We start from the raw sequence: 23,809 nt of genomic DNA on the forward strand, positions 1-23,809 counted from the left end.
AAATATGTTTACTGTGGAAACTTTGTGCTTGCCTTACTGCCCTCGCTCTTTGCCAGGTGTTTTTCTTTTTATACCCACAGGAGACCCGGAGCCATGTTCTAATATAGAAATATAGGTTCGTGTGCATGTGTTTATTAATAAACAGGTGGGCAAATCTATTTGCTTACCACCTCGTTTGAGTGATTTATTTAGTTATTTTTAGACTTGGTAGATGWACAGCCTCAAAGCAGCAACATCGAGGGCTGACTATTGTAATATATTGAAGCTACATTCAAGACTGATTTTTCCAGAGAGAGAAAAGAAAAATGAAATAYTTTTTACAAGATGAACTACAGCTATAAGGGCAGCCAGCACAAATCAACTGTGTCTTCCACTCACCAATTTTAAGTTGCTGTCATTATTGTCTTTCTTAATGGTGCCCTGGGGATAAGTTGGGAAGAAATTCAGTGCCCAGGTACACCAGGACCCCTCAAAGTGGGTGTTTCTCCCCTGGTTTCTCCCCTTCTCCCCCCACAAGGAATCTGAGAGATTTTGGGCATCCAAGCCAAACCAACCCTTATCCCACTGAGACCTGGCTGCTTAGGGATTCTCCCAGCAAAAAAAAAAAAAAAAAAAAAAAAAAAAAAACTACCACCTTGAAAGACCACTTGTGTCATTTGCAGGTGAAAGAAGGTCAAATGCAAAACCTCCTTTCCTGGGGTGCTGCTTCCACTCCCTGAGGATGGAGCCCTACCCAGATCCACAGGGAGGGGGCCTAACACAACTTAGCTGGACAAGAAACGTTGTCAAGGTGCACCACAAAGAGCTCCTGAATGTTTTGGGTCAGTCAGGGTCCCCCAAAAGCTTTGACAAGACCATTCTTGCTGGTCCCTGGGCCCTGCCTCCCTCTGCAAATTGCACAGAGCCTCCCCAAGGTGTCTGCCATGGGTTTTGGATSCCTCTGGGGATGCAGGCAGAGCTGAACAGGCACTTTCACTGTTCTGAGCATCCTCCCGCTGCCCTGTTGCAATAAGCAGAGTTGATTGTCAACTTCAGCCAAATAAGCAAGCATAAATGCCAGCAAAAGAAAACATTGCATACATCCCTCATCTGGAAATTATTTTTGTTTGTATTTATGTTCCCACATGTTGTCAGGGTGATGTCTGGGCTCAAGCCCACACGTGGAAAAATCTGGACTGTGCCCTGTACAAGGAAACTCTCTAGCTCAGAGGCAAAGCTGTGTTTGCTCCTCCTTGCCTCACGAAAAACAGTTTGTGTGCTTGTCTTTGTGGTTCAGAGCACAGCCTCCTTTATCCAGAGRAGAAGAAAATAAAGAGTTGAAAATAGGTTTATTTTTACACTAGGACACTGGAGCAGGAGGAAGCCTTCTCCTCTTCTGTTCCAGGAGAAGAAAAAGGAGAGCAGGTCCAGAAAGGAGCGTGATCCCCTGAGTCACAATTTGTGGCACAGCCTGGGCTSAGCCACCTGAGCTGAGCCAGGGACCCATCCTACATCCCTCTGGGCAGAGCCAGACACAAACAGGACACTGAGCTCAAACACCTCAGCGAGGAAGCACCGCAATTTCCTGCCAGCCAAGGAAAAATCATCACTCTCTGGGCTTCAACACCAGCAAACAGGTTTTAGCCACCAGCCTCAAGTCTCTTTCACACCTGAATGGAACCCATTTCCTCAAAAAACCCCGAAAGGTTCGGCCATGCCAATCACAGCCTCCCCACAGAGTGCCTGCCCTGCTGAAGGCTCATTCTTCAAAGGGTCTGTGCTCAGGGCAGCTGCTCCTTGCTGTAGTGTCCCTCCTCGATCACTCCCTGCAGATTTCTGCACCCCAAACCCCTCCCTGGCCAGCCAAGAGCACCCCATCACCATCCCACCCCTCACTGAGCTCCTCCACTGAGACCTCTGATGAGACCCAGGCCCAGTGAGGCTCCCAGTTCCCTCCCAGTTCCCTCCCAGTTCCCTCCCAGTTCCCTCCAGATCAGAGTCATCAGCCCTGGCAGGAAGGGCTGTCTCAGAACAAGCTGAGCACAAGTCTGTGGCTCTGACAGAGTCAGTGAGGCTTTAGCCAGGGTGACAACTTCACCTGGGTGACAGCTCTTTTTTTTGTGGGTTCTGCACCCAGAGCCTGCACAGGAGAGGCTCCAAATCCATGTTCTGCTGCTTGTCAGGCTCAGATTAAACATGAGGCAGGGCATCAAAACTGCTGCTCCACCTTTGCCAAGGAGGGCCACCTCTGTCCTTGTGCCCACCCAAAATGTCAGGGGAGCAAATGGCTCCGCATTGCCCCAACAACACAGCTGAGCAAACACAGCTAAGCACAGTGGAGAATGACTGAGCTTGGGAATGACCAGGAATACGACCTGGAATATCCAAACATCATCTCTCTGCCAGAGGTTTTCTCCGTGCTGGGGTAGTCCTAAGGGTAGTCCTAAGTATGGCTTCATGAGGAGCCTTCAAGGACAAAATTAGAAAAGATTCCACTCCTCATTCTCTCTGCACAGTTGGGTGACCACAACAAGTCCCCAGACAGCCCTTCACTTAAATAAACCCCCACCCAGCTAGCTGCCATGTTTTGCACTGGAAACTTTATTTGTCTTTAAGATTAGCTCACTCATGGAAAAATCACAATTTCTTCATTTCATGAGGGGAGCCTCAGTGGAAAGAAAATGAGGAGCATCATCCCAGAACATCCAGCCCTGGCAGGTGCAGGTTCTGCATTGCCACAGCGAGGGACCAACAAACCAGCCCAGCCAGCATCCCCAGGGACCACCTGCCACCACATCATCATCTGCTGTATCTCTTGCCTTCCTCATTCTTTTCGTGAACATTTTCAAATTTTTTTCTAAAGAAAAATAATTTTTCTTTTTTTCTTAACAGCCCTAGGTATGCTTTATAAATCCTGTGCACCTTGTTAGACTGGCAGTTGACTCAGGATATTAGCTTTGTTAAAGAGACCCTGTTTGTAAGGTTTCTCTGTGGGTTACAAACATCTCCTTAGTCACTACAAGGTGGAAACCTCTCTCTGCCAACACCACATCGCCCTAGATAGTGACTAGTTATTTGTYGATCCAATAAACTGCCTGGAAAGCAATAATTAGAACTTATCACAACAAAGAGCATAGTTTATTAATTCCCACACAAATTATCTAGTTCCAGAAGTTGAATAAAAGATCAGGACAAACAGCACAGATTACATTGGACTGATTCTTCTGTACTAACTTTCCAAATGGACACTCTTATGCAATCTAAAATGTCTGGGTTAATAGATAACAGCTCGTGCATCAGCAGCAGCTCATTTTCTTTAAAACAAATGTGTTTGAAAAGAGTAAGCTGAAAGTATCAAAGTTAAGGAGCAAAGATTGTGGGCAGATGTTTAGGAAGGTGRTGCAAGGGGCAAGTTGGATTTGAGRGCAAGGAAAGCTCTGAGGGTGCTCCTCAGCCTCCTCTTGGTCCCACCATAAGGGTGGCAGCTCCAGCAGCATGGAAGTGCTTTATGGGGTGATAAAGGCAAAAAAAAAAAAAAAAGAACTTCTTGCTGCTTGGTGTGGGAGCCAGCATGATCCCACAGAAGGTGAAGAACATGACCCCATCTTGCAGAGGTCACTGAGGGCCATTGCAAGGACTCAAAAATCCACCAACAGATTTATCCACATTGCTCCCCTACTGCTGCCCAAGTCCTGCAGCAGCTGCAAGGGCCACACCTGCACCAGCATCGCTCCTTCTACATCAGCACAATGCACACGTTCATCAGTCCTTGCATTTCACCTCATGYAACTCTCACACCATCCAGAGGGCTAAAAAGCATCCCCACCTCTYCCCCTGTCTCCAAACCACACCAAATCTTTAAGCTGTGGCTGACACCTGGGTCTGAGGAGGAACTGCTACATCTGGACTTCCTCTACAGCTCTGCCACAAGCTCCCCACGGACTATTAGTCAAATAATTTAAATCCTTTTTCTGACTTTGCTCAGTGAAGGTGACGACTATTCTTCAAGGGGCTGGAAAGGCTTAATTTCCCACCAGGAAGTGTATTCTGCTCCTCAGCTGGAAGATGCTATAGAGAGCTGCCAAATGCTGTTATTAATTTAGAACAGCTAATTTGTTTCAATGAGTTTARCATGAAAATGCAGGAGCAAAGCTGGGAAGGTAGCTCCAGCTCTCCCTGGATTCATGATCCTCYATCCACCAAGGATCACTCACAGGGTATCAGGTAACTTGCATGAAGTCATCAGGACCAATTCTAATTTGCTAATCTCTCCTTTAGGCATGACAGAGATTGATTCACATTAAACTTTCATGGGTATTACTGATCTCAAGCCTGGATAATCTACCAAGCAGTGCCAGGGATCCTGAGTGAGGGGTGAGCGCTCAGGCAGCGCTGGAGAAGGGCTCTTGGAGTTTCAGCGCCAAACAAAATCCACACAATATCTTACTAATGTGTGTTTATTTATCAGTGGTTGGAACACCAATACCCTGTGAGGAGACTAAAGGTCCTGGGTGGCAGGTAAATGAACACCCTCCCGTTGTGCCATTAATTCCTAAGCAGCAAAGTGGGAGAGTTTACCAGCAAACTCGTCAGCTGTAACTAACTTGGTTTTCTGAGAGGGGACAATTTGCTCATCGCCCTGTGCTCCCCCTGCAGCCAAAGGGGCCCTTCCCCAGCAGCATCTGCCCCTTGCAGGAGCATGAGCCCACACCAGAGGCCATTTCTGCATCRGCCAAGGCACAGAGGTCTCATCAGAGCAAGGGGCTCCACGTCAGCCCCATCCCTGGACAMCCACGTGCCCTCCCCGGTTCCACAAAGCCACAGAGCCCCGGTCAGCCCCAAAAACCAGCCCAGGGGAGCTGAGGGCCAGCACGGGCAGGGGTCCATGGGCCCAGCACCGTCAGCACAGCCCGGGTGTTTTTCCAGCCGTGCTGGCTGCAGGATTGCCACTCTGACAGAACAAAATTTCCAAGCCCTTTGCCCTCCCTGATGCATTATCTGCCACCAGGGACACGGGATCTGAATGAATCTAGCTCTAGCCAGCTCTCTAAGGTCCAGAACACGTTGTCCATGGAAAAACAACACACACCAGAGAAGCAAAAAGTGAGAGACTACCTGGCTGCTGTTTATAGACTTCTCAGAAAAAGTCGGCAGTCAACAGCCAAACTCGAATATTCACGTCACTCCCTCACTTATGGAAGGTGAGTTTACTAAATGCCTGGATGCTTTTCAGCCCAATAGCCCAATTCCTGTATTTGCAACCRAAATGTTGGAATAAGTAGCAGGGCTTATGCTGGGGCCCACTGGACTCAGTAGGAAAGGCAGATGCCAGAATCTTTTTTAGATACAAAACAGTAATTCTTTGTACTCCTCTTTTTGTGGGCTACTGGACTCCACCCTCAGTCACACGCAAAACAATTCCTGGATAGATTTTTCTGCTAAATCCCTTGGACTGCCTATGGATGTTCTTGGTTCATATGGATAAATAATATTTCTGCTTTGGGAAGCACTAAGAATCCCTTGAGTCCACTCCATGAATCAGCTACAGATTCAGGAGAAAAGCAGTATCATGTAAGGAAGGGACCTGAGGGACTGACAGCAATCCCAAACCCTTGTCTTTGTGACTGCCAACTGTCCAAAGCACAACCCTCTGATTATTATTCACTAATCCAGCTCCTGATGTAAAGCTGMTGTTGCCCCAGAGCAGTGCACAGCAGCTGCTCTGACGCTGGCTGCCAGCTCAGACCTCCGTCCTGCGCAAGCAAAGAGAACCCAWCACTCTCTTTTTACTGGAAAAAGCACAACAGTGCCTCTTATGCCATAACTTGCTCTGGTTTCTCTTTTCCTTCCTCCACTCCCTTACAGAAAACTACAGGCCACATTCACCTCSATTTTCTCTCCCTTTCAGGGTGCTTTTGAATCCAACATGAGCAGGGCAAGGGTTGCCAGATGCACACCAGTGTGAACAAGAGGAGAGCTTTCCCAATATTTGGGAATGTCACTCCTGTACTTCACTCCCATTCCATCTAATACCTTGTCCTGCTGTGCTTGGGCAGAGCTGCAAACACTGCTCTCTTCTCATGATGGCCAAACCCTCCTCCAGATATTGCTTTGATCCTCAGGATGGCTTGAACAGCAAGAGAGATGCTGACCAAGTGAGATGCTGACCAGTGAGATGCTGGCCAAGGCACACTCGCCCCGTAGGCAGGATGGGTGTGCTGGTGAAAGCTCTCTGCAGTTGACTTCTCCAACAGCTAAAGGGTTCCTCCAGCTTTATCTCTTCAGGAGATCAAGTACTTTGTGACTTTGAGTCAGCCCAACCACAAAACCATCAGAAAAGTATAGYAGAGAACAAGAGATGAAAGATGTGCCCCAGCTCCAGCTGGAGGAAGACCTGCACAGATGCGGCAGAGCAGATGAAAGCTTAGACCTGAGAAACGCTTAGAACTGAGGAGCTACAAAACTCATGATCTGGATCATTTGACCAGAAGARGCATTGAGTCTCAACCCTTTGAAGATTCTTCAATATCTATTTTTCACACATGACACACCTTCAAACACCTCCCACCCACCCACCCCCCAAAAAAACCAAAAAGGCAAGAACAAAACTAAGGCCCTTGGAACAAGCGATTAAAAGCCACAAAACCACAAATGTCCCATAAGGAATGAGCAAGGGAAGCCAAGGACCTGTTGGGATTTGCAGTTCCTGCCTTAGCTGGGAAATTTTTCCCCTGGATAAGCCATGGCAGTCAATGTCTTTGGCTTGTGCTGAAGCCAGTGGGAGCTTAGCACAACTCATTCTTTAAGAGCAACGTCTCTGAATAACAAGCAAGCATGGCACGGCAATCGCTGAACTGAGTGAATAACRGGTTTCATAGGTGCTGTCAAAAGGAAAATCCCAGCTGGCTCCAAACAGCTTTCTATGTGTGTTGGCAGGTCCTTGGTATTTCTCCCAGACRGGGAGGGCAGGTCTGAGCTGAGAGCAGGGAACAGCACATCCAGGCTTACATAACCCCGGGGGCCCAGGGTAATCATTAACGCTGGATTATTGCCACCGGCTTTGTGCTCGAGTCACCTGGTCCTTTGGATTAAATGTATAGTGGCCATTTAGACAAGGAGAAGGCTCCTGGCACAAGGACTCCAGTGAAAACAACCCCCAGGCAGGGCAGGAAGCAGAACACTTGCAAATATCACAGGATCTAAACCCAAGCTCTCCTCCAGGGAGCCAGAGTTGCCACCTTTCGTCACAACACCCTTTGCTTTCTGCAGGGGTGCAGCTCCCTGAGCTCCCCTCAAAACTGCCAGGGGGAAAAGCCCCTACAAAACACAGGTCAGGGGGGGCAGGACTCTTCTAGGGAGCTTTGCCATGGTGGCTCCCATGTAGAGGGAAAGCTCTGGTTCCTCTCCCTTTGATGAGGAAAAGCTCTGGTTCCTCTCCCCTTGGCATCCTTTCCAAAAGCAAACATTATCAGCGCACCCTGACTTCACCCATGTCCCGTCTTTATCTCCCTTTGTTTATTTGAAGTCTCACGTGTCCTGTTTCTCTTTGCCTCCTGTAACCCCCTGTGTGTTGCTGGTGTGTGCTCTGTGCCACCGTCTGGGGCAGAGGAGATTTGGGACATCTTGGTTGCGCTCCCATTTCCCCTCTGTGCTGCTCCGTGGGCTCACCACATCCCTGCACTGCCCTAAGTTTAGCCACAGGTCACACAAGTCAGGTCACCTTACAGGAAGATCACTTTACTCCCATTCCTCCTGCTCAGTGCTCACCTCGAGCACACCCTCCCAGCTGACAGCTCCTTACCTCTCCCAGCTCTGTTCCTTCACCACTAGTTTGACAGAGGGATAAAAACCTTTTAAAAACACACAAAATTCTTGCAAGTGTTAGAAACCAGATCAGGATCATTTTGTGAAGGCTCTGCCACTGCACACATGTCCATTCACACCTCAGAAACCCAGTTACAGAGTGATTTTTAAGTCAATGAGACTTAGGCATATGTAAAACCATGCCATGCTGTGCTTTGCCATGCAGAGTTGCTGAAGCTGGCACAGAATAAACTTATCTAGTTGTGATATCAAAGCATTTAAATATATGTTTACATTCAGGTGGATAAAGTCAGGCTTAAGGCAAGGCCACATTTTCCTCATGAATCAGCAAAGCCCAGCCAGTCTAGTAATTCCACATAAAACAAACATCAAAATCTCTTTTGGAAATTTCTRCTTTTTTTGTGACAAAACTCTGGAAATGTCATTCATTTCATGCAGAACTAGCTCTGCTTTCACAGCAAACATGGCCCTACTTTTTTCTGCAAAATACTTCAACTTTTCAATAAACTTACATTTCCTTAGGTATTGACCAGAAAAAAACCCACACAATTCACACTCAAARCCAAGACTTAAAACAGAAAAGAGAGAAAGAAAATAAGAAAAGAGATAATATTMATTTCATGGAAAATATTCCAGGCCAAAACATAACTTAGATCTTACATTTCTGCCCTGCTGTGCTCCAACAGCAGGGATTTTGCATTACTCCACTTCAGCTTTAAGTATTGCCTCTTGCAGAAAAATGCCCCGAATGTCTTGCAGGGTGAATTGCCCAACTTTACAGCAATATCAGAACTCCAGGTGAGATGGGGAAGAGACTGAGACGCAGGTTAAAATAAAGCAGCTGGTTTAATGGATGAAGTGGATAGGGTGAGAACAGAAGGGAATTGCAGATCCTCTTGGTGCAGGCTTGCTAATTAAAGCTTAAAACCTCTGTCCTGAGCACTCTGGTCTTCAGGCTACACCTCAGGAGGTAATAACAACCTGGAGTGCCCAGAACTTAGTCTGCCTCCTCTTGCCAGACTCAAAGAGGTTCTCTGGGATAATAATCAAGGGTCTGGAAAGGCCTGGCTCATCAGCTGGTGCTTTTTGGTGGCTGTTCTTCAGGGAGAGACTTTAACCCCTCAGTGCCTGTCAGTCTCAGAATGATTCTTGCTGGGAGAAGATCTGGACCCACTGCAYCATTGCTCCCATGGAGACTCAGAAGTGACTTTAACACCATTAATGTTGCTGGTTTCTTCTTCCAGTGGAGGCCAAAGCAACGGAAAGCACAGCGCAAGAGGCGTCCTGGCTTGCAGATGGCAGGGGCATCGTGCTCATGCCCTGCTGTTACAAATGGAAGCAATGGTTGTTGCAGAAYGGGGCGTCTCCTCCTCAGGCCTGAGGCAATGCTTCCTACCCCAGCTCTTCCCATYGCTCTGCCACCTGTGGCATTTACAGAAGAGCCAACTGAGGCACCAGGACCTSGGCAAGCCGAGCCCTTCTGTAACAATCTAATCCTGTGGCTACCGGCCTTATTGCTTGCTCCTTCCATCCAAGGGTCACACAAACGCAATTTAAGTCCCACAATTTCACTGTGATGTGTTATTATCCCCGTTTTACAAGGAAGGGAAGTGCACACCACGGCAATCCAGGCCTTTGTCTTGGGTCACACAGTGAGTCACCATCACAGTCTGAAGCAGACTTTGAAGCCCTTCCTCCTCCACACTAATCACTAAAGCWGGAGTTCCCTCAAAACCTGCTTGCTCTACTTTATTAACCACAGTTTTAGTGCATCTGCAGCCCTGTCCCYGCAGACAGCAGTCAGGAGCCACGGAAGGCATTGGTGTCCCAGTGGGGCTGCCAGGCGAGGAGTGAGGGCTCCAGCGAAGAGAGAGCTGAGACATCTCACCCCTCCCGAGAACTGAGATGAGAAAAACTGTAGATAACTTCAGAACTGTTCCACCATTCCCTGTTACACAGCACCTGAAAACTTACATCCAGGTGAATCAAAATTTCAAATGCTATTGTCCTGATTACAGAGCTGGCTATAAAGGAAACTAATGAATAATAATTTCAAGGAGGGATTTAAAATTTCCATTTTCATTTTATTGTCAAAGTAAATATATTTTTATGAAGAACAAAAGAAAATATACAGAATTGTAACTTATGTACACTGGCTTTATAGGTATTTTTGTTTCCAATTTACACAAATTTGATACGTTATTAAAAGATATTTTATATAGATATGCATCTATGTACAGTTTTATTTACATACATTCATAGGATGTGATATAAACCAGTCAATAGATGATAGTTCATTTATATTAATTTCTAGAGGACAAAAGGAATGCATTCACTTTAGCTAGACCTGCTGTTCTCGCACAGCGCGGGCTCCTGCTCTGCCTAGCGCTAGGATCACRCTTTCCTACTTCCCATTTTGCCAACAGAAAAGACAAACAGATGCCGTCTGCGAATGGAAAGGAAATGCAACATCCATTATAAAATCATCCCTAATTATTGAATTCTATTTTTTCTTCTAAAGCTTCTTACAATCGCCAGAGTTCAAAAGGAAAAACAAAACGAGAAGAAACACAAATAAAATCATGTGCCTGCTACCATCTGATTATTTGCTTGAATTCCCTTCTTAGCCAGCTATCGCACAAATTTGTTTCTTTTGGCTACTGTTCTCACCCATGGGCCCACCCCAGCTGCRTGGAGCTCTGACATGGCTGTCGGGAGGGAGAGGATTAGCACYGGGGATCACCCCTAGACCTGATCCCACAGCGCTGTCCCCCCAGGCCAYGGTGCCTCCCACCCTCCCAGGGCACAGGACATCCTACAGACCCTGCCAGCCAGCAGGCAAGCGGAGACTGAGCTCCAACCAGCCAGGCCTTGGCTCCCAGAGGATGTGGGAATGGCCAGCGCTCACCAGGCATCCCCGGGGCTGGGGCTCTGCTTTCCCCCCCCCAGATCGCACGAGACGGCAGGAGCAGAGACAGGAACAGAGCTCAGAGGCTCTCACAAACATCTTCCTGCTGCTTTACGKGCAGACAGCAGCTCTTCTGCTAAAGACAGTGGATGCTGCAAAGCAGCCTGAAAGGAAAGCAGGGTGTCCTCAGACACCTGGGCACCCCATCRCCCCTCGCAGCACGGGGCAGAAGCGCGCACGGCTCCAAAGGCTCCGCTCCAAGCCATTCCATCCAGCCTGAGCTTCTGGGCTCGCTTGGGAYGTGCCTTTGCTTAAATATATATATATATGTATGTATGAATATATATACATAAATATTTATATATAGCCCTAGCCAAGGGAAAGGGAAATGYGAGCCGGGAAAATCAGGGATGTACGGAGGCACATTCCAGTGCTCTCCGAGCCTTGTCTCCCCCTATCCCCGACTCCCACTGTTCCTCCTCCTATGGCCAGCCCCTACAAATCCTTGGCTCAGGCGACCCAAAAACAAAGGAGTTGTTTTCATTTCAAAAGGAATTTGCTGTTTCCAAACTGGACAAATAGAGCAGCTTAATAAAAACTCACAATGAATGGCCTGTACATGAGCAAAGCCCTCAGGAATGCCAGGGCTATAATTAACTAGCAGCAAGCAACTTTTACATTTTCCTGTGCAGCAGAAAACAGCTAAAAATAAAACACTGTAATTTCCAAAAGAAGCAGCAGCAAAGGAGAGACAGATAGAAGAAAAATAATATCCTTAAAAGAGAAAAAAAAAAAAAAAAAAAAAAAAACCCTAAAAAAAAAAAAAAAAAAAAAAAGGAAGAAGCGCCCTGCTCCCCTGACCAAAAAAGAACTTCATTCTCAAATCATCTTTGAAGGACATGGGGCACTCAAACATGGTGGTATCAAGTAACAGCATTGACTGTTCTGTGGAGACAAATAAATTATCACTAGAAATATAGTGAGCAAAGTGCTGTCATCGGCTGTTGTAGGGTGGCGGGAAGGGGAAAGCGGGAGCCATCAGTTCACGGAGCGGACGGAGCGGTTGCTTCGTGGGAACCGGTGCACCTTGACATGTTTGGACAAGTGGTCACTTCGAGCAAACTTCTTCTCACAGACRGGACACTGGTAGGGTTTCACCCCCGAGTGGGAGCGCCTGTGCCGGGACAGCTCGTCTGACCTGGAGAACCTGCAAGAGAGGAGAAGCCTTTTCAGATAAATGGGGTTTACCGCGCTGGGTCTCTGACAGCAGGTTAAAAGAAATCCCCTCAGGCCACTGGGAGACTCTGGGAACTGAAAGGGACCCACAGCAGGGCTGGGCTGGTCCCAGCCCACAGGCAGTGATGGAAACACAACCACCAACCTCACCTCACAGAACTCAGGGCAATGCACGGAGGCACYGTTTGTACCAGCCTCGCCCTAAACCCCGTAACATGGGTACAGCTTGACACAAACAGCTCTGCCCTCAATCCCTCTGCCAGCCCCCCAAAGGCTCTCCCAGCTCTCCCCTGCAAATCCAAGCAGGGACTCCTCAGGCTGAGACAACAACCACTGTCCTGCAGGTGAGGTCTGCCTCAAACTCCCCCTGACACAGGCAAAACAGACACCCCCTGACTGCACCCGCTTGGAGAGGGGCTCCAGATAAATCCAGCCAGAGCTACCTAGAAAACAACTTGACTTATTAGATCCAGATGAAAAATTGGCTTCTGTGTGTGCTCCTGCAGGCTAAATAAAGAGCCATTAATAGTACCAGAGATGCTCAGCATCTCAACAGCTGAAAYTCAGGTGGGTCCCAATGGCCATTAGCATAGTTATTTGCATAGTTAGCATGGGTAAATGAAATCAAGATTGAGACTTTAATTACCAAAACTGCATTGCATAGTCTTCTGAATTTTAGCTATTTCCCACCTTCCATCTTCACAGAAAAATCCCCAAATAGCCACTGGGAATCCCACAGGCTTTATTGAACTCAAATGAGCTAATCCTTTGGTCTTAACAGCAGGGCTGGCTCTATTTCCACTTTGGACATGACTGGGAGGCAGAGGGTTAATTAACAATGTCACACTAAACAGCCCTGTCCAGATGGGTACAAAAAATTTGCTGCCTGACAAAAGGCAATTAAGTGTTTTGTTGCCAGAGCAGTAACAAAGAGCAGCACAGAAAGAGACCTCGCAAGAAATGGTATCAGCTGTTTATTTACAATAAATAAATGAAGTCATGGGCACTAGCTGAACAAATCGGGGAAAGAACATGTAGAAAAATGTGCCCTTCTGGAGCAAAATATCACATCACCAACAGAGCGAATACGCTATTTTTATGAAAGGGAGAAAACAGGACTGCTGGGCTCCTATGAATAAGTCCCTCATGCAAGAAAAGTAAGTTTCCACATAAAGGTTTTAATTAGCTCTGATCTCCTGCCAGCAGTTGAGGACCAGGGCATAGGCACTGGCAGAGCTGGTATTGGTTTCCTCAGTTSCTGCAGCTCCTCAGCCCGGTCATGCTCCCCAGAGAGCGCTCAGCCAGGGGAAAGCAGACACAGGCACTCACCATGGGTGAGATATGGTGAGGACACGTCTCTCCYAGAAGCATTTCTGGGGGAGATTCTTTCACCACTCCCTTGGTTTTCTTCCTTTCCTGCTTCAGTATCCTCATGAAAGAGTCAAGTGCTCCATGACRAACAGGCAGTTGTGACAGAACTGTCAACCTGCTGCTTGTCTGGGACAAATCTCCCTCATAAAGGCTGTGGCAGAAGTTTCTATTCACCCCTTCTACCTGAATATTTGCTTTCTCTAACACCCCTGCTCCTTTCAGCTGTAGCTTCCCAAAAACACAGTCTGYACCTGAGAGCAGCAGGGATTTCTCCCAAGCCCTTAGCAGTGAGCTGCTCCCCGATCCATGCAGGGATGCTCTTACAGAGCTATAGGTGAGTGGGCCTGGAGAGTGTAGGATGTTCCTGGATCAACAGGACTGGGAGCTGGACAAGGAACAGACCTATGGCACATCAAGGGAAAAGAGGGAGCAGAGAGGGAAAAGCGCTTTTGCAAAGAGCCATAAACATACACATGTATATGAGAGCCATCCTCTTATATGGAGACTGCAAAGGAGTGAAACCAGACGTGGCTGGCTCGCCTCGTCCCATGTCCTTGGCCACTGAGGTCACCATCTGCAACAGAAGTGCAGCAGCACTTGGCTAATCGTGCACAAGGGCTTCACAAGTGCATTTCGAGGGGAATTGCACGGATGGTAGGGGAGAAAGAGGCGCATGTCAGGAATGAGTATGGATGAGTTCATCCGATAAAAATACCCTCTGCCTCACAACCATGTCCTTAGCTGAAGAGGCAGGAATGTTGCAATACTGTTCCCCAGCAGTGACGGAAAGATCAGCTTACAGAGCCCACAGAAATAAACCTCAAGCTGTCTGTGTGTTTACAAAAAAACAACGCAAAGGTTAGGGCAAGGAAGCCGGGAGGATCTGGCGGCCTGGCTCTGCAGCGAAATATTTGCAGCACATTCTGGCACTAAAATCAACCCCCAAAAAAGTGAAAATAATCCCCTGTGGAATGCCAAATTCAAACAAACAAACAAACAAATTAATTTTTTTTTAAAAAAAAGAAAGAAAGGAAGCTCCAAGGAATACCTCACTATTCTACCACTTCCATTTCCAGAAGGATTCCTCCTTCAAAAGAAAAGTGAAGGGATCTGGGCAATCCCACAGYGACTAGAAGAACATTCTTCATCCTTCTATCTGGCAGGACCCCAAAGGACTGTAAATACATCTCCCTTGAAGAAAAAGCCTAGAGCTCTGTGATGTGTAGGACGTGTCTGGTGTCTCCCAGCCATGCGAGGACACTGCTATGTGGCTCACAGGGCAAGAAAGGTCAACAACTTCAGCCTGGTACTCCTGGTCCCTGCCATGGCCCCCAGCCTTTGAGGCCAACAGGCTGTACCTCTCCTCCCCAGTGGAAGGGAAGCTGTGSATTGATTCCTCCTGCCCATCCTCAGGGCTTGGTTACAAGAAAGCAGCCCAGCTCCTGTGCAAACCCCTTGCACAGCACCAGMAGGAAAAGCCAATGCAGGACACCAGCCCTGCCCCATGTGTGGCACTGCCTGTGTTCACCCAGGCCCAAGCACTCTCCTGGCCACACGTGTCACAGCCTTTAGCTCCTCCCTGCCACACCAGGCAGAGCTGATGTCCCCTGCTGTCACCTGTGGAGCCTGAAGATGCAGTGGGGAATTTAAATGTGGCCTTGCAGCAACTGCAGCTCTGTCAGGGAGGGGAAGCAGAGCTTCTCCTGTGCCATGGCACAGCAGCTGGGCTCAGCTCTTTGGCCTGAGCAGCRCTAACCAGAGGCTGGGGTGCCAAAGGCACAAGGTGGCACGACACAGATCAGTGCCCTGACCCATCCAGGGAGCACAGCGGGCCATGCCAGATGAGCACCACCCGGCAGCCAGCCAAAAACAGCCCTTGCCCCGTGCCTAGGAAGGGCACAAGCATGCAGGGTTCTGCATCCATCAGGCAGGTGCTGTCCTAGAGGGTTGCAAAAGGGTCTGCTGTGTGCACACTCCAGCCCTGCTGAAGTGAAAACATCATAGCAGGGCTGCACAGAGAGCTGAGGAACCTCCAACCCTCCCACCAGGCTCGGGCACTTCGCGCTAGGCAACACTTTGTTTTGGTTTTGAAAATACTATCTCCAGTGAGATCAGATCTGAAGTGTCTTCAGTGAAAAAATAAATACACSAGCACAAGAATGCAGGGAAAAGAGGGGGAAAGCAGAGCCTGGCAGTGTTTTAGTGCTTAAATTCATTTGAGATTACAGAGGCCTGGGAGCAAACAGAGAGGCCAGATGCATTTGACTTAAGTCATGTGAGACTTAAGTCAGAGCCCTCGCTGAACTTCTGGAAAAGGTAAACAYGGTTTATTGATGAAAGGGGACTGTGTAATTCAATGCTCAATTGGGTCTGGCCTTTGATGTGGGAGCGGCAYGTAGGGGATGTGCAGCAATCTCAGGCTGGTGCTAAGGATTGCTGCGAGCACAGGAGGCAGCTCCCCAAACACAGCCTCTCCTGCTGGCTAGAAACCTCTGCTCTCACAGCAGAGCCCTTCCAAAGTCTGGGGGTTTGGGGGATTGGGGTTGCAACCCAGGCCATAAAATTCAACAAGACAGAAACAAGAGAGTTTGAAAGCCCTTGCAGCACCTCTTTGTGGACAAGACATGTTCTTCACAATGAAGGTGATTAATTTCTCATTCCRGTTGGGCTCATCTTTAAAAAGTTGTGGTGGCTGAAAGTTCAGGGTGCTGCAGGTTTTGGCACCYGCACTTCTCTTGGCCCACCAGCACCCTGCTTTTGCTGCACACCATTCACCATAACACTTTGAGAAGGGAGGCACCTGTTGTAAATTTAATCATACTTTATCACTTCATATTTTTCCTAAAAGTTTCCCTTGGTTTCATGGCTGGGGGAACACCAGTTTTATGATAAGACAGAGCTGGAGAAGGTCATCCACAGGCAGCATTTCAGGCTCCTGATCTTGAGCCACAAAAGTCACTGGGAATTCTGGTACAAATCTCAGGGTGGATCAGACAAACCCCCACATGCCACGTGCATTTGTCACCCAAGGGAGAGCTGTGCTCACATCCCAGCGCCAAGAAAGCCAACATGACACCCACAGGCACATCTGCTGCCTGTGTACACGTGCTCTGGCAACCAAATAACAGCAGAGAGTGCCTCTAGTGCAGGGTGGGAGCAAGCAGCCCCCAGCTCCTGGGACTGAGAGCAACGCGGCTTTGGTGTCAGGGCACCCTGAGCAGCAGGAGCTGAGCTCGTCAGAGGTGCCATCRGGGCAAATGGAAACAAAATCAACACAACTTTGTAGAGCCACTCTAAACTGATCTCCTCAGCCCTTCTGGGAAGCAAACTTCAGACTGGTCCAGCTGGGGAACAGAGAGTTCAGTTCCATTGTGACCTTTTCCCTCAAACCAACCCAGCCATCTCTAACTGCTGCATGTCTCACATACTTGCATTTTTACACAACACTCTCCTGTTACTTTTTACCTCGTCTGTTGCCCATGATCACAACCAATTTCCTCTTTAGACATTGCTCATTGAAGCTCTGCAGCATATTATTTGAAAGAAATTCAGTTTCATTTAACACTAGGTAGTTAAGATGATGTTTTCTCCCATCATCATTAGTGGTGTTGTATATTAGCACTTGCCAGCAGGCAAGCAAGTAATACAGCTGACAGGAAAGAGGGAGAAAGGCATCTGTCAAAGTTTCCTTAAATTAAAATTTTGATTTTTAAAATGAAGATTTAATTTTTCCACCAGTATTAAAAATAAATAAAATAAAATAAAATAAAATAAAATAAAATAAAATAAAATAAAATAAAATAAAATAAAATAAAATAAAATAAAATAAAATAAAATGTTGGCCTTAGCAAAACATTTTCTCAATCAAACCTGCAATCTTTCATTCAAGCAATGCTTTAACTCCACCTCAGCCTTCTGGTTATGTTGTTACATCTGACAGCTTTTTTGCAACTTTGAGTAGCACCCACGCATTTTTCTGAATCAAGACAGAGAATAAAACCCAGAGTATGCCAGAGTGTCACTGCCAGCATTTTCAGAAGGAGTGGGACGGAGTGCATTTTCTATGAAAGTGCTCAGAATGCTGCTTTTAACCACACTTGCTTATCACAGCCCTTCAGTGACCACGTTCAGTCCCACACAGTTGGAGCCACACAGGGCTGTGCACAGCAATTCTGCCCTAAACCATGCAGCTCCCTGAGCCTCAGCTGTGCTGCAACCACACCAACACAAACACCAGGTCTTGCCTGTGGTAACAAGCTTAATCTGACCCTCTAGAAYGAAATACAAATAACGATGGACTACTTTTATTTTTTTAAAGACACTAAAACTGCTGGTGCCAGCAGGTGATGCTGTGCTATTTAATTTACCGAAAYGCCTGGGTTACCTAACAGGAAGAAAAAAGGCCTTCACTGTCAAACCAACCAAACAAGTTCTRGCAACAGAAGCAGTTTATAAATCAGAGTACAAACCTACTTGCTCAGAAAGTGAGCAAAAACAGGGAGGGGGATTGGGCAGAGCTGCACCCCAATACTGACCTCCATCCACAACCCGGCCACGTGCACGCAAAGGGCTTTTCTCCTGTGTGCCTCCTCAGGTGGGCTTTCAAGTGGCTGCTTTTCGTGTACATCTTGGTGCAACCGGGAAAAGAACACTTGTGCATTTTAATGAGTTCGGCTGCAGGGTTCTTTTGAAATTTCTGACCCATGATGATTCCCGTCTGCCCCTGGATCATGCCTCCTGGCCCAATGGGCTTGGCGGCGATGGGGACGGGAGCAATGCGGACAAATTTAGAGGACAAGTTCAAATTGGACGACTGGACWATCTGAGGCACAAGGGCGAATGTCTGTCCTTGGATGTTGACTAGGAGCTGTGCAATTTTAATGTTCTCCTGTGCTGGTCCTTGGGAAGTGGGGTTCGTGTTGGACTCCTGTTTGATCTGTACAGGCTGAATTTGGAGCATAACCGGTATCCCATTCTCCAGGGTCATTCCTCCATTGGGAGCTTGGCCACCTTCCGTTGAGCTGCTCAACTGTTCAKTTTTACTCTCTTTTAAACTAGCAGTGGGTAACATATGGTCTTTTTGCTGCAGCGAAGCAACAGAAACCTGGCTGCAAGCTCTCAAGTCCTTGCTCTCACTTTTAGGTCTTTCTTTGAGCTCCAAGTCCATATTCTCCTCCAAAAATTCCTCAATTTCCTCAAGTGTGGGCTGAAATGGTCCTGAGTCTTCCATATCCACGGCAAATTCAGGCAACCTGAAGTACTCCTCTTTCACTACTGGCTGAAGTCTCCTTTTGTCCCACCATGATGCAGTGGTGTTCCCCAAAGATGCCTGGGACAATAAATAGTCCAAGATGCTGTCCTGACTTTCCGCACTGGACGTGCTCCCATAGCTGGAGCTGAGGACCTGGGAGTCAGGGCTGGAACAAGAACAAAAGCTGGACGAGTCGCTGTCATCTTCTGACAGGGGAGAAGGCAGCATTTGGTAGGACCTCACGCCTGCTGTCATGTCCCCAAAGTATCCAAGAGAGGATCTTGTGGATGAAAAGGATTCATCAGTAGGCAGCAAGTGATCCACCATTCCTGGGCGATCTCTTAAGGATATCCCAACAGCATATACCAAGCAGCCAAAGTTCAGGTGAGAGCCTGAGTGCAGGAAAACAAAAAAGCAGCAGTCAGAAGTTGGTTTAATCATTGATCTGCATGAATTGAAACTCGTAAAGCCCTCTAGCCCACAGGAAAGTGCAGAGCATCCAGCCTCCCTGGGTACACAGGCTGCTACAAGCTTTGATATGTCTGCACCACCCCCCGAGGACTGTCGGGGCTGAAGCATTTTGCAGGATTGCACCACGTATTTGCAAAAGAATTCTGTCAGAAATCATTTCCCAACCGTGTGTGCTCCAGATTTACAGCTCCCTTACAGAATATTACCGGCAAGASAAAATAAATAACGAGCTTTCACCTAGCAGTGAAATCCAGAGCCAAARAAGGGAATGGGAGAAAAAAAAATAAAGTGTTGAAATTTTTACCACCACAAAGAAACAAATAAAAAAAGTTTATTGCTGGTGGCCATAAAATGCAAATCCTTTCTCTATCTTGTAGCTTTCCACCAACCTTATTTTTAACTTCCTCAGTTCTACAAATATAGGCTGTTCAGCATAATGCAAGGATCAATCTGGCAGGAGCCAAAAATATTTACTGTGCTTCAGCATTTACTAGGCGGATTTTCCCTTCCAGATGTAAATGAATCAGTGTGCCAACGTCATCATCACCTGCACTGTCCTTAATAAGGCTGGCACTGCACTGAGCTAATTACCATGTCCTGGCAGCCAGCTGGAGGCTGATTTCACCCCCTGCTCCGTACTCCTCTCTCTCTCTGCGGGCAGAGGCTGAGCGGAGCCCGGTGCCAGCTGCCGAACCGGGACCCCCGGCATCCCCACCTGCCGTGAGCCCCCAGCCCGTGCTGAGCGAGCAGCACCCCACAAATCCCGGCTCACGGGAGCCCTAATCCCGCTACAACCCCACAATATCAAACCCCACCTTCTCCAGGGCAGCCCACCGCAGCGCTTCCCGATTGTTCTGCGCTCTCCCAGCTAAGRCTAGCAAACTTCCTAGAAATGCGTTTGGGGAGGGGGAGGCAGGAGGGACATCTGCGGATTTTTTTATTCCCCACCTCCCCGAGGAAAAAAAAAAAATCGCTTACGGTCGGAGATTATGCTCCTTGGAGAGCAAATGCAGAGACCTTTGGATGGAGCAAACACTGGCCCTCAGTCATTCGCTCAAGGTGACTGATTGAAAACAGAGCTGTACATGTGCATAATAAAACAGCTCTTTCTGTGGAAGGTATGTGGACTGCAGAGATAGAAGTCATTCGATCAGCCTGTGAGGTTTTGTGAGTGTGTGAATTAGGAGGCATGTGACCCAGCGTGAAGGAAATGCCAGTCAATCTTGTTACACGCTGTCATTTTCCACAGGCTCTGCCGCTGCGCTTTGGACGCTTTGCCATGAATAGTCAATAGCTCCCAGTTTTGTGCAGGGAAGAGGGTGGTTGTTGCTGCTGTTGCAGAGCATCTTTGCTGCCTCTTCTCCAAAATCTGCTCTGTCTTTCCTTCTCTGGACAAAAATCAAAAGGTGTCTGTATGCTCAGTGCTGCAGTGAACACAGAGCGAGATATTTTACACAACACCCTTACAGAGCTCTGTCCCATTGGCACCATTTATTAATATTTCACGGGGTGGGGGGAAGCCATATTTCTCAAAGATAAGGCTTCCTCTTTCATTCTCGCATGAGGAAACGGGGACGRGTTGAAAGAAAGACTTAAAAGAAAGATTGCACATTTTCCTGGTATGCGTGTCCTGTCAGTCAGCTATGCCTCTGAACCGATAATGAAATAGCCACATGTGCTGAACACAAGGAAGTTCAAACAGAGGTTAGTGGCTCTGTTTTGTGACCTTAGCCTATAATCATGTCTTATAGTAAAAGCAAAGAGTCAGAAGAGCTGAACTATTTCTAGCACACGTTTTTTCTCAATTTTAATCTYTGTGTTAGTGGAAAGTTCCCCCAGCAGAAGTCCCAGAGCGGAACTATTCCCGGTTTGAAACAGAAAGCACAAYCTGCTTCTGACAAATTACTATTGGCATCTGGTAAGAATTCATCCAAGCTGATTGTTTCGATCTTGCACCAAAAACTGGTGACTGCCTTGAGAAACACAGGGCATAAAGGAAGAYTTGCCCTTAGGTGGTTTCTGATCCTCCCTCCAATGTCTGTATTGTTCCAGTTCTGAAGAATGGAGCTATGATGGAAATCTGGACTGCAACATGTGTTTTTCTAAGAAAAGCTGGCATGCTCTGCGTGCACCAAAAGCAGTTAGTGAACTTCTTTAAAAACAAAAACAAAAATAAAAATTTTCAAGCTTTCTTTAAATGCCTGCAAGAACTAGGAAGCCACATATCAAAATACCCATATATTTCCCTGGGAATAGAACTAAACTGTAACTTGAATAAGGGCTTAAATGAGGAGGGAGAAGAAARAAAAGAACCCTAGCAACTGCTGTGGGCCAGTTACCTCAGCAGAAAACAGCCAGCACGCCTGTGTCCCATGTCTTTTGACAAGGAACAATGTCACTCAGWGGAACCAGAGGCTTTTTAAGAGGGGACTGTCAGAGGAAAATAGATCCAGGCACATTACAGGCCAGTTCTGCTTTCTGTGCACTCTCAAAGCTTGCAGAACAGCCAAGAAGATTTTGGAGAATGCCTGGAATGCAGGATTGGGCCCTGGCTATATTTTTCTCCTAAAGGCCAGGCTAACAACCAAAAGGCTTTCATCCTTACTTYGCCTGAAGACACAGCCAAAACCAGAAGATCAGAAAACAAAACCAAAAAAAGCCAGGGCTGTGAAGGCTATGAAAACTAATGATGCTGTTTCCATAACGCACTTTCATCTCTAGGAACCTTGAAAACATGTTAGAAATGYAAGCACCTATAGCGAGCCCGCAGTGCCTGAGCCACTGAAAACAGCCACTTCTGGAGTGAAATACAGCAGCTGTTCAGCAGCACCATCGTCTCCAACTTTTTTTAAGAGTTCCCTGGGTTGTTATGATGTCCTTTCTGCCAAAAACATGTTGTTCTGTTTAAAATCTGTCCGTCTAATTGCCAGCTTAAAAAAAAAAGGACAAAAAAACAAACCAGAGAAGACATATTTTGACGCAGAGCAACATTAAATTGTGAAGTCCTGGGAACTTGCTGAAACACGGGGATGTATTTCCCAGCCTGTCATTTCTGGACAGTCAGCTCAGCACAACTGATCACACAGCATATATGAGACGCTGACAGTCATTTCCTACGTTTACTGCCACAGCTTTTTCTAGTTTAAGACTAATCTCTTCTGGGTTTTCTCTAGTTCCCTAGAAGGTTTTAAATCTGTTCAGGCTGACTTCTGCTCCACAGACAGAGCCATAAACCAGGCAATGAAGCAGACCCAGCGTTTCTAAGAAATTAAAGTAGAAATGCAGGGGGGGGGAAGAAAAAAAAATAATAAAAAGAAGCCGCGAGCCAGGAGAAAACCCATTTGCTCTCATCTCTTCCGCAAGGTGGCTGTGCTGCTTTCCGGACACAGCGARGTGTTTAGGTTTGTTTTCTCCAAACCCACTGTTTTTTGGAAGCTGCAGAAACATTCCCAACGATTTCTTTTCTGAAAACTATCTCGCTGCAGCCCCAAACTTCGGCTTCCACARGAGGAAGCAGTTCACCTGCCGAAGGCACGCCGGAGCGCACCCCGCTGCCTCTGCAGCCCCGGCAGTGAAGGGTGCCCCGAAATAAAGCGTGGCACCGGCCGCCAGGGCAGGGAAAGGGGGGCTGGGACACACACACACAGAATTCGCACCCCAGAACGAGCACAGCCAGGCTGCAAAGCCTGTTTGCTTTCCATGGCTGCAAAGCATCTGTTTGCTTGGGTGGCTGTTATTTTTTTTGGTTTTTGTTTTTTGGGTTATTATTTTAAGCCGTGTTGTTTGTTTTGTTTTGTCGTGGTTTTTAAATTATTATTTATTTTATTGTTTTTTCCCCTCCATCCCTTTTACAGGAGGCTTTGGGGGGCCGAACTCCCTGTCCCCCCCCACCAGCGGGGTCGCAGTGATCGGGAATAAACCGCCCCCCCTCGCCGGCTGTTATTCCATGGCACGGCACCGCTCCAGCCCGAAAACAGCCCCCCAGCCCTGTCCGCTGCCCCGCCGGGGATGGAATTCCATGTCCCGGTCCCGGAGCGGTGCTGCGGGCWCGGAGGCACCACCGGCGGGACGCGGCCCCGAGCAGCCCCCGCTCGCCCTTACCTGAACTCCTGTGCGAGCCGGGGGGGAGCAAAGGCCACCAACCACCAGAAGAACGCAACAACAACAACAACAGCGAAAACGGGAGGGAAAAAATCCCCAAACAACACAACCAAGCCACAGAAWAATAAAAAAAAAAAAAATTAAAAAGAAAAAAGAAACAAGAAAAAAAATCTGTAGAATAATAATTAAAAAAAAAATAAAGAATAATTTAAAAACGCACACACGCAGAATAAAATAGCGTGGTTGGAAGCAGGCGAACGCAAAGCAGCAGCCCGCAGAGGCAGAGCGGCCGGCAGCGCGGAGCGGAGCGGCGGGAGGCGGGCGCAGCTCCCCCGGGAGGCGGTGCGGGTGCGGAGCGGCCCCGCTCCCGTAGTACTATATCCCCCTCACATGACGGCAGCCCGGCCGCGCCGGGGGAGGCCGGGGAGAGGCTCGACCGCGTCCGCCGCCCCCATTGGCCCCGCCGCGGCGGGGGCCGGCCCGGGCCCGGCCTCAATGGGAGCCGCGCTCGGCCCCGGGGCGGTGCTGAGGGCCGGYGCTGAGGGCCGGTGCGAACCGCGGGGAGGCCTGGCAACGGGAGACAAGGGGTGATGGCTTTAMACTGAAACGGGGCTGGGTGGGATTCGATGTAAGGAAGGATGCTGTACAGCGAGGGGATGAAACACCGA

The 23,809-nt window shown here is 47.9% G+C and overlaps 1 protein-coding gene across 2 annotated transcripts; it reads right to left on the reverse strand.

Annotated features, from left to right (window-relative positions):
• Window positions 1-9,750: 9,750 nt before the first annotated feature.
• Window positions 9,751-23,286, reverse strand: KLF15 (KLF transcription factor 15). 2 transcript variants are annotated; one of them, XM_057390273.1, is made up of 3 exons: window positions 23,142-23,286; window positions 17,854-18,961; window positions 9,751-11,918 (listed from the first exon to the last, which is right to left on the reverse strand). In XM_057390273.1, the coding sequence occupies exons 2-3, from the start codon at window positions 18,894-18,896 to the stop codon at window positions 11,750-11,752; spliced, it is 1,212 nt and encodes a 403-aa protein (XP_057246256.1). In that variant the 5' UTR covers window positions 18,897-18,961; window positions 23,142-23,286; the 3' UTR covers window positions 9,751-11,749. The 2 variants fall into 2 exon arrangements, with proteins under 2 accessions (XP_057246256.1, XP_057246257.1); XM_057390274.1 differs by lacking the exon at window positions 23,142-23,286 and adding an exon at window positions 20,019-20,042.
• Window positions 23,287-23,809: the final 523 nt, after the last annotated feature.

This window comes from Malurus melanocephalus, unplaced genomic scaffold, assembly GCF_030028575.1.
Source record: "Malurus melanocephalus ecotype Western Australia unplaced genomic scaffold, MMel_1.1 scaffold_24, whole genome shotgun sequence".
NCBI classification, from domain to species: Eukaryota; Metazoa; Chordata; class Aves; order Passeriformes; family Maluridae; genus Malurus; species Malurus melanocephalus.